Here is a 10,901-nt window from a genome sequence, read left to right as displayed (position 1 = left end):
TGTGGGTTCGAGACCAGCCCGGGCAACTTGGCAAGACCTCATCTCTACAATAAATCAAAAGTGAGTTGGGTGTGGTAGCGCGCACCCATAGTTCCAGCTACTCAGGAAGGCTGAGACGGAAGGATCGCCAGAGCCCAGTAGGTTGACACTAGGGTGGCCATGAGTGTGCCCCTGCACTCCAGCCAGGGAGACGAAGTAAGACACCCAATGCCCTTCCTCCCCCAAAGGATGAAATTGAATGAAAGAATATGGGAAAACAGGACATCTGCATGGTGCCAAAATTCTGTAGACTGCTTCTTAGTGAAGAAGAGAAAAATATGCCTTTACAATGGTACAGTCTGACAGGAACTACCTCAAGAAGAAATTAAATGTAGCTAGCCCAACATTATGTACGCCAGGTATGACACAGAAGAGCGAGGCAGCCCTGCATTCTTGGTTAAGAAGCTAAAGCGATGTAACAATCAAATGCAGTGCACGCACTCTCCCTGGGTCCTAGCTGTCTCCACGTTCGGGTCACTGCTCTCTCCCTGCCCTTGAAGGCCAAAGGGCCAAGAGTGTGGAACAGCCCAACTGTGACTGGCTGGCAGGCAATGCAGCTCCCTACGGCCTGCTCATACATTGCAAATAGTCCCTCTACTCAACTCTTTTTTTTTTTTTTGAGTTGGAGTCTCACTGTCGTTCAGACTGAAGTGCAGTGGCCGCTCCTGTACAACTATTTTATTTTTATTTTATTTATTTTATTTTTAGAGACAGGGTCTCACCCTATTGTTCAGACTGAAGTGCAGTGGCACGATCACTGCTCACTACAGCCTCAAACTCCTGGGATCAAGCAATCCTCTTGCCTCAACCTCCTGAGTAGCTGAACTGCAGGTGCATATACCATGCCCAGTTAATTTGTTAATGTATTTTTTGTAGAGATGGGGACCTCACTGTGTCACCTGGGTTGGTCTCGAACTCCAGGTCTCAAGTGATCTCTTCCAACTCAGCCTCCCAAACTGCTAGGATTATAGGCATGAGCCACTGTGCCTGGCCTAAACTATTAAAAAAAAATAAACTCCCAAAATGTTTAATGGAACTTGACATGCTGATTCTAAATTTCTCTGGAGAGAAACCTAACAAGAATAGCCAAAAGAACTATAAGAAAGAATACAGGCCAGGCGCAATGGCTCACGTCTGTAATCTCAGCACTTTGGGAGGACATGGCAAGATCAGAGGATTGCCTGAGGCCAGGAGTTTGAGATCAGCCTGGGCAACACAGTGAGACCTTGTCTCTATTTAAAAAAAGAAAAACAATGACAGAGAACTAAATGTACCAAAAACATAGGCAGGTACAGTAGTTCAAGCCCGTAATCCCAGCACTTTGGGAGGCCAAGGCGAGAGGACTGCCTGAGTCCAGGGGTTCGAGGCCTAGGCAACTTGGTGAGCCCACATCTCTATGATAAACCAAAAAATTAGCTGGGCGTGGTGGCACATGCCTATAGTTCCAGCTACTTGGAAGGCTGAGGCGGAAGGATGGACTGAGCCCATCAGGTTGAGGTTGGGTGACCCTGAGCATGCCACTGCATTCTAGCATGGGTGACAGAGTGAAGCTCCGACTCAAAAAAAGAATTAAAAATTTAAAAATTTAGTGTACTAAAAACATTATACTGTTGACTAGAGTACAATGTCATTGGCAGCTAGATCAATGACAGACTTACATGTGGGCATTTCGTTATGAAGGTGAACACAGGTTGACAACAAATGGCAGTGTTAGCTAAACATCCATTCTGAGGGAAGACACTAAATCCTTACAACACCGCATAACTCCAAATGGCTTTCCAAACAACAAGGAGCTGAAACAAGCTCAAGCAAAACTGGAATCCAAGTTTCAAGTTTTAAAAGAAAAGGTCTTCAAGCACTCTACAACACAGACTCAAGGGCTCTGATACAATTATTTCACGTCTTTAAGCTTTCAACACATTTCAGTCAAGTGCATTTTATCCAGAGACGAGCAGACAAACAATACTGTTGGTGTCATTACGCTCTTGAGATCCGGGTCTCTGACACGTGTGTCCTCGAAAGTTTGCTCTGCCCACCTGGGGCTACCAAGGAAGGGGGGCCGGGTGCTGTTCTTTAGCTTGGCTTCTGTTTTGAAAAAATGTACCACTCACCTTGAATGAAATCAAACTGTAATCAGACTGCATGACTAGCATTCTGCTTCCACTGGCTATATATAACAGTAAGTTATCTAATATGGATTCAGACACATTTTAGTAATGTGAAAACTATTTCACTTGAATTCAATTTGAAGGCAGTAAGGACCCGTGAAAATAGAAACATCCCCAGTTTCAGGATCCAAATTTTCCTCTTTTTATATTTCATTTTGCTCTCTTTTTATATTCTCCTGGTCATTTTAAGGCAAATGCAGAAACCAGAGTATTAGAAACAGGTACTTTCTTGCCTAAGAGAGCCCAGCATCTAGTGAACATTGATCCCAGAAAAAGTTTCAGTTTTTTCCTTAATCCAATTTCTATAATGAAAGTAAATATGTAAGTTCTTTTTACTTGACAATTATCTCATCACAAGCTTTACTAAAAAACACTACTGGGCTGGGCTCAGTGGCTCATGTCTATAATCCCAGCAATTTGGGAGGCCGAGGTGAAAGGATTGTCTGAGCCCACGGGTTCGAGATCAGCCTGGGCACCTTGGCGAGACCTCATCTCTACAATAAATCAAAATTAGCCGGGCGTGGTGGCGTGTGCCTATAGTTCCAGCTACTTGAAAGGCTGAGGCAGAAGGATCACCTGAGCTCAGCAGGTCGAGGCTGCAGTGGCCATGAGTGTGCTACCGCACTCCAGCCTGAGCGACAGAGTGAGACTCCAACTCAAAAAAAAAAAAAAAGAAAAGAAAATATTGTTATTTTAGAGCAAGGAATACACCTTTAGGTGCATGAGTAATTTAAAGCCAGCAAGCAGGAGGCAACACCTGCATAGACAGACGTGCTTAGACGGCTAGAGCAGTCCGTCAAACGGGCAAAGAGCCTCCGTTCCAGAAGCACCACAAGTGCTTATAGACTGAGCTTGCTTACTATGGAATCATGAAATCTGGGGCGCCAAAGGCCCACCATATCCTGGGACTTCATTTAAACTGCTAGACGCTGCGCGACATGCATGCAAAACTCAGAATTCCAGTCACAAACTAAAGAACAAAACCCAGCTACTCAACTCTAACTCATGGTCACCTCCTTGTTCTACTTTTCTTTCACATACTCTCATTTATCCAGCAAGCATTTATTAAGTAATTGCTGTTTCAGGCTTTGGAAACACAAAGATGAATGCAGTAAAACAATAACGGAAACTAACCAGGTCTGTACAGAGTGCTTTATGTCTCTGAATCCTCTCAAAAACCCTAGGGAGAGGCGATAGTACATACTGTATCATGGGGGGAGACATGCTACATACTGGATCATTCTGTGTCACTGTCCTATTTTACAAGCCATATCACCACAAAGATATTAAACTAGAATTTAGCCGGGCTCAGTGGCTCAGCCTGTAATCCCGCGCCTTGGGAGGCTGAGGTGAGTGGACTGCCTGAGCCCGCGGGTTCGAGACCCGCCTGGGCAACTTGGCGAGACGTCATCTCTACAATAAATAAAAAAAAAAAAAAAAATCAGCCGGGTGTGGTAGCGCATGCCTGTAATTCCAGCTACTTGGAAGGCTGAGGCGGAAGGCTCGCCAGAGCCCAGCAGGTTGAGGCTGCGATGGCCGGGAGTAGCCACTGCACTCCAGTCTGGGCAAGAGAGTGAGACTCCAACTCAAAATAAATAAATAAATAAATAAATAAACAAACTAGAATTTGAACCAAAGGTGATTTAATTCCATAGCCTAAATTCTTAACCCTAACACTTCACTGGCCTAAAGAACTCACACTCTAACGAAAAATATACAAATGTAAACGAGTAAATTAAAACACAGAGTAAACGCTTTCACAGATATTAACAGGCTGTGGGAATTCAAAGGATAAAAGCTCTAATTGTGCCTGGAGTAACTTCCACGAAATGACTTTGAAAACAGTCTTGAAGGATAACTAAATATCTGTTGGACTAAAAAATGGAAAACAGAGCTGCCTCAGTAGAGAAAAATCTGCTCCAAGGCTCACAACTGTAAAACAAGGAAGAATTCAGTTGTCACAAAATAGGGACAGTGGAAAGAGAACCAACGTGAAAAAGGGAAAATCTTCACATATTATTTTTACTTTTTCCCATGAAGCATGAGGAGGTGTTCTGAAGCAGAAGTGATCACCAGCTTTTCTGTGGTACAGACAGATCTGATGGCAGTGGAGGACAGATGGGCCGAGAGACTTCTGGGAAGCCTCTACTGGAGTCTGCTGCAACAGGTCAAGCCAGATTCGACAGGTTCCTGAACACACGGCGACAGAAACAGTGAAGAGAAAAGGCTTCAGAGACCCCGTGGCAAGGACTGGGCTGACAGAAATGATTTTACTCAAAGTGAGAAAATGGTTGCCTGGAGGAAACTAGTTTTAGAGCAGAGATTACAAAAAGTTTGCTCTAGGAATGTAAGAGGGAACATAACAGTAATTGCAAAGCTCTGTGAACTGGGGGAACAGGTGTAAGACTTACTAGGATTAGCCAAATCCATAGTAATCCCTTTTTTTTTTAATTAAGAAAGGTACTGCCGGACGTGATGGCTTACACCTGTCATCTCAGCACTTTGGGAGGCAGAGGCAAGAGGACTGCCTGAGCTCAGGGGTTCAAGACCAGCCCGGGCAACTTGGTGAGACCCTGTCTCTACAATAAATCAAAAATATTGGCCGGGCTCGGTGGGCTGAGCCTGTAATCCCGTGCTTTGGGAGGCTGAGTGAATTGCCTGACCCCGTGGGTTCAAGATACACCTGGGCAACTTGGCGAGACCTCATCCCTACAATAAATCAAAAAAATTATCCGGGAGTGGTAGTACACGCCTGTAATTCCAGCTACTTGGAAGGCTGAGGCAGAAGGATCACCGGAGCCCAGCAGGTCGAGGCTGCAGTGGCTGTGAGCGTGCCACTGCACTCCAGCCTGGGCGACAGAATGAGACTCCAACTCAAAAGCAAGCAAAAAAAAAAAAAAAAGAAAAGTAGATCTATTAAAGAGAAGACACACTGTGAAGGGCACAATGGGCAGGACGGCAGCAAGAGTGCCTACTGTCTGCTACGCATAGTCATGTCTTTGAATCTAAGACTGACTTTCCATTATACTAATTTTTCTGCGTAACAAAATGAGAATTCTCAGAAATTTATTATCAGACATACTTATGCTAATAGGTTGTGTGGCTATCAGCTGTCTCACAGCACTTTGGTAGTTAAAGGCAGTCTGAAGTCGGGAGAAGCTGAGAAGTACAAGCCCAGGCTTAGCTCTTGAAGCATCACCCTGGTTATACTGAGGAGCTCACCAGGAATGTGGGCTCCAGAACAGACAAACCCAGACCCAGAGCCCAGCCCTGTCCCGTACTGGCTGTATGGACCTACACAATCCACTTACTGTAGGCTGTATCATCGGCACACTGAAGATGACACTATGTATCTCCCAGCACTGCTGCTAGTTCCTGGCACAAAGGTGATGGCTAGACTGTCTAACTAAATTTTTCCTTGGCATATTCTTAAAATAGTACCTTCAATACTTACCTGTCAATTGTTTACATAAGAGTGCTTCTTAAAATGTTTCCGGGGCCGGGCTCGGTGGCTCAGCCTGTAATCCCGCGCCTCTGGGAGGCTGAGGTGAGTGAATTGCCTGAGCTCGCGGGTCGAGACCTGCCTGGGCAGCGAGACCTCATCTCTACAATAAATCAAAAAATCAGCCGGGCGTGGTAGCGCATGCCTGTAATTCCGGCTACTTGGAAGGCTGAGGCGGAAGGATCGCCGGAGCCCAGCAGGTCGAGGCTGCGGTGGCCCGGAAGCGGCCACTGCACTCCAGTCTGGGCAACAGAGTGAGACTCCAACTAAAAAAATAAAAAAAAAAATGTTTCCGGGCTGGGCATGATAGCTCACGCCTGTCATCCCAGCACTTTAGGAGGCCAAGGTGAGAGAACTGCCTGAGCCCAGGAGTTTAAGAACAGCCTTGGCAACATGGCAAAACCTCTTGTCTACAAAAAATTAGCCAGGCGTGGTGGCATGCCTATAGTTCCAGCTACTCGGGAGGCTGAGGTAGAATTACCTGAGCCCAGCAGGTCGAGTCTGTGATCATGCCACTGCACTCCAGCCTGGACGGCAGAGTAAGACTCCCACTCAAAAAAAAAAAAAAAAAAAAAAAAGATGGCATTCAAAATAAATAAATAAAATAAAATGTTTCCTCTAAAGCTCCCCCAACTACAGAGCAAAGTGAAACACATACTTCCAAAATTTGGGTACGTAGTCTGGAGCCAGCACAAAATTTTAAAATGTTATCTTAATAGCTTAATATGTATTGCTGCACATGACATAACCATAGTCGACACTGTAATATTACTCTTCAGGTAAAATTAGCAAACCGAGAAAATATGCCAGGCTCATACAACCACCATGACCCCAGTACAGTGGCTCCCATCCGAAAGCCACCTCAAGACAGCTCCGATTTGAGACGTCTGCATAGCACACTGCATGAATGATGCTGCCTGTGGCAAGAAGTCAAGAAAAATCAGAACTACTCAACCTAAAAGCCCAGACCTTTCCTGCAGGCAGGAGAACTTTTAAAGGTAAGTCCCCAAGATACCTACCCACACGTTTTGCTCTGCAAATTTATTTGTAGACCTGCTTTAAGCTAAACAATCTTAAAAGGCGGCTATAGCTAGAAAAATAACAGAAGAAAGCCGTAACTGTGAATCTAAATTTCAAAACTTCACCTGTCTTCTTCCTCTGATCCGAAGTAGCATCCAAAGCGGCTGAAGGCATAGCAATGCTTTTGTAAAGGTCACGGCCACAAGCTCCAGGGTCTTCCTCGTCAGAAGAAAATGAAGACATATGGTCCAGGCTTTTAGGCTCGTTGTCCACTTTTTCTGGCGAACTGTTCCCCCCAGGTTCTGACACCGAAGGCGTGGGTGTTGCAGATGAGGTCTTTGGTGGCGCTGGAGGACAAAATGCACGGACCATCTGGGTCCCTGGCCGTCTAGTCCTGTTTGGCATTCGCACAGCAAGAGTGGAAAACTGCTGCTTGGGCCCAGATTTCAGAAAATCTAAGAAAGAAGCAATAAACCCTGTTTTGACTTCTGGCTGCTTTTCCTCCACTTCCTTGATCTTCTGTCTCATTTTCTCCTGATGCTGATAACCATCATGGCAGCTCTCTGAGGAAGGAGGAGCATATGGCAAGTAGATGTCTGCTCCCCTCAGATTCTGGCGTTTGCCTTGTGCAGGTCTCTTCAGCTGCTTCTGGTTACTACTGTCTTCCTCTTTGACTTGCCCTTTTCCTTTCGCTCTCTTCTTCTGAAGGTTAAACTGCACTAACTCTTGGTTTTCCTCTTCAGTCTTGATGCTGACAGCATCCCCAGACTGGGCCACCGCCAACAGCGCAAGGGAACTCCTCGCGGGGTTCACGGACACGGCATCATCATCACTCCCCATGATGAAGTCACTCTCCACTGCGGCGCTCTCTCCACTGAGGCTTCTGCTACTCGAAACAAGCTCTCGGCTCCTGTCACCACCTAACGCACTATCAACAGGCAGCTGGCTGTCTTCCTCAGATTCAGGACTGGTGGCAGGCTGCTTCTTGAGTGGGCCAGAACTCGGCTCCCGGGCTTCGGGGTTTGGTCCACCTGCTGCTGAGGTGACCTTCGTTGGCATACCGGAACCAGGTGTCTCGAGGTGCTGCTGATCAAGAGCCATTTTCGACTGAAGGGCAGGTACTGGTGAAAGGCTGATGGTGACGTGATTTCCATTTAAGGAAACGCCATTTATGTTCTGTGGTTTTCCCACTGTAGCAGTCACAGCGTTAAAATCAGAAGTCATGTGCCTGACACCTACTGACTGCGGAAAATGAGATTTCGGGTCAGCATCTTCAACGGCCTGCATGGCTTCATCTGAAGCTGACTTGGAGAAATCAGCAGGTGTAACCCCACAAGCTGCTGCCGTGGCTGCTAAGATATCGTCTACATTTGATAAAATATTTCGTTCATCGCTGAGAAGCATGGCCTCTGGGAAACATATTGATCCAAGAGAAACAAACTGATTCTTTGAGTCATGTTGATTGGTTTCACTAAAATGGCCTTTTGTTGTAAGATGTTGTAAAGATTTCGAAGACGCAGAGAGGTCCATTTTCATACTTTCAGAACTTTGGGGATGGAGTTGCTGCTGAGGATGGTCGCCATTGCTCTGAATGACATGACCGTCCATCTGAAGGAAAGGATGAACTATCTGTTGAGGACTTTGAACACGCTGTGCTTGTAAAGACGCCTTTACTTGTCCTAAACCTGCCTGCAGTATTGACTGCTGAAGAATATGTAAATCACAGGCAGAATCTAGAAGGACCTGCGTATTAGGAAGAGATGCCTGATGGCCATGCCCCAAGGCGTGATTTGGAACCTGAATCTGGGGCGAGACGTTAATGATGTGCTCGTGTTGTTCCTGGACCTTGGCTTCGTGCATCTTATGTATAAGAGAATGCTGCTGGCTTAGGTCTTTAGTGTTCAACCTCATTGGGGGAGCTTGTATTAAGTCAGCTGCCTTCTTAAGATCAAGGGTAGCTGTAGCATTCACTTGGCCAATTTGCTGGTTGAGCTGTGCCACTGAACCAGACAGGCTTTCTTCTTTTTTTGACCCTTGTAGAGCAATCCCAACAACTTGATCCTCAAGACGGGAATTACTTCGGATTACACTCTGAGAATATCTGTCATCTGCCTTTGACACCTTATAAGTTGAGTCTTGGGCATTAATTTCCCCGTCTGAGAGCCTCTGGGCTGAAGGTTCAAGAGATGCTTGTGGCTGCAATACCTGTAACTCTTGCATTGGAAAATTATCTTCTTGCTTTGTAGACGTGTACACATCTGCATCAAGCTTGCTTTCGGCATAGGCCTTTGGGTCAGGGGAAGGTATGTTATTGTGTAACGTCTGACAATGAGCAGAGGATGTAAAAGACGATGGCTGGACAGTAGGCAAAAATTTCTGGGACTGGGGAGATGATGGCGCTTGAGTCTGAACGTTTTGGGAAGAATGCATAGAAATATAATTCTGAGTTGGGCTAGCATCTGGCAAATTCTGAGCCCGAGAGGCAGAAGAGTAAGAAAGAGAAGGGGCCGTTAATGTCAGGGACTGCCCTGAAGCATAGCTTTCCGAAGGACTAACAACCGACAGACCCTGGGATGGAGATGAGTAACTAGCCTGAGTCTGGCTAGCTGGGGACAGACCCTGAGGGGGGCCAGATGAGTGACTCTGAGACTGACTGACTGAAGACAGATCTCTTGTCTGAGCAGGGTAATTCTCATTTGCAACTGAAGATAATACCTCTTGCTGATTCGATGAAAAACTCAGTGTCTGATTTTCAGAAGCTATAGTCTGAGATGACCCAGAAAAAGTCAATGTTTTATATAAGGATGGCAATTTCTCAGCCTTGGTGGACCTATAAACCTGTGAATGAACAATGGATGGCACATTATGTGGCTGTACTAAGCCATAGTTTTGTGACTGACTAACTGATAAAAGGCTTGGTAGCTGCGCTGTAGAATAAATTTGTGCTTGGCCCGAGATGACAGAACTCTGGTGATGTAAAGGTTTGGAGTAGCTTGGTGTCTGCACGGGAGGGATTATACTCTGAGGTTTGGGGGTCTTGGCTGATGTGAGTAGTTGTTCTGCAGAACAGCCTTTTCCTTTTGCAGTAGAAGGGTACCCTGATGACGGGACTGCAGACGAGTAAGACTGAGCAAGCCCCACCGCGCTCTGGGCGGCCTTTGGTGGCAGCCCTCCGCCGCTCACCTGAGTGGACTCTCCAGCTGGGCTGCAGGACAAGGGTGATTGCCGGGCTGCCTCCTGGAAATCACCCACACTTGCATTTGGCAGGTAACCGTGTAAGGAGTGCTGGGAGCCAGGCAGCTGTGCCTGAACGGACTGGGTACCTGAAGGCCGCTGATGGTGTTTAATGACACTACATTCTCGAAGAAGAGCTCTTTCGATGGAAGCAGGAGAACTCGCAAAGAGAGTTGAACTGTAGGCCTGAGGAGTTTGCTGGGCTCCCCCAAGTGCTGAAGGCAACAAACCAAACTGAGGTTGTAAAAGGTGGGGTGCAGACTCTTGAGCCGAGCGGTACGTTGAAGACTGAGGTGGTATGCTGTTGCTCAACACAGAACTGCCCAGGCGCTCAAACGCCAAAGCAGCGGGGACAGTTCCCTGGGAAGTCTTGGCTTGCAGCAAAGGGTCATGAGAGTTTAAAATCCCATTTGCCGTAGTGTTAAAAGTTGAATCCTGAAGCACCAAAGGTGAGGTGGTGGCGAAGTTTCTATTGCTGAAGGTGGTAGAATGTGGGTAAGTGGAAAGGGCGGATGGCGGAAGCGTCCCGGTGCTCGGCAAAGGTCCGGCAGCAAACAGCTCAGCGGCTGGCGAGGAGGGCAGGCCTGGAAGAGAAGCACACGGACAGCATATGCAGTCACAGCACAATCAGGACAGACACGTTTCCAGCAGGGACTTACACAACCCTCAACCTGTCAGAGTGTCCGCAAGACTGAAAAGCCTGACAACTTATTCTGCACGATCAGTTTGAAAATTACATTTCAAAATAGCCAGCTTTCTTTTTTTTTTTTTGAGTTGGAGTCTCACTCTGTGGCCCAGACTTGAGTGCAGCGGCCACTCCTGGCCACCGCAGACTCGACCTGCCGGGCTCCGGAGATCCTTCCACCTCAGCCTTCCAAGTAGCTGGAACTACAGGCGCACGCTACCACACCTGGCTAGTTTTTGATTTATTGTAGAGG

The 10,901-nt window shown here is 46.7% G+C and overlaps 1 protein-coding gene across 1 annotated transcript in view; it reads right to left on the bottom strand.

The window, feature by feature from the left end:
* QSER1 (glutamine and serine rich 1) overlaps positions 1-10,901 on the bottom strand; it is a 57,401-nt gene that overhangs the window by 40,454 nt on the left and 6,046 nt on the right. Inside the window, exon 3 of the mRNA XM_021718415.1 lies at positions 6,855-10,547. Coding sequence (XP_021574090.1) covers positions 6,855-10,547 — 3,693 coding nt within the window. The remainder of the gene's footprint in view (positions 1-6,854; positions 10,548-10,901) is intronic.

Source organism: Carlito syrichta, unplaced genomic scaffold, assembly GCF_000164805.1.
Source record: "Carlito syrichta isolate Samal-C Ts95f unplaced genomic scaffold, Tarsius_syrichta-2.0.1 Scaffold312190, whole genome shotgun sequence".
Classification (NCBI taxonomy): Eukaryota; Metazoa; Chordata; class Mammalia; order Primates; family Tarsiidae; genus Carlito; species Carlito syrichta.
The sequence above is the reverse complement of the archived record's forward strand: the minus strand, read 5'-3'. Positions and strand labels throughout refer to the sequence as shown.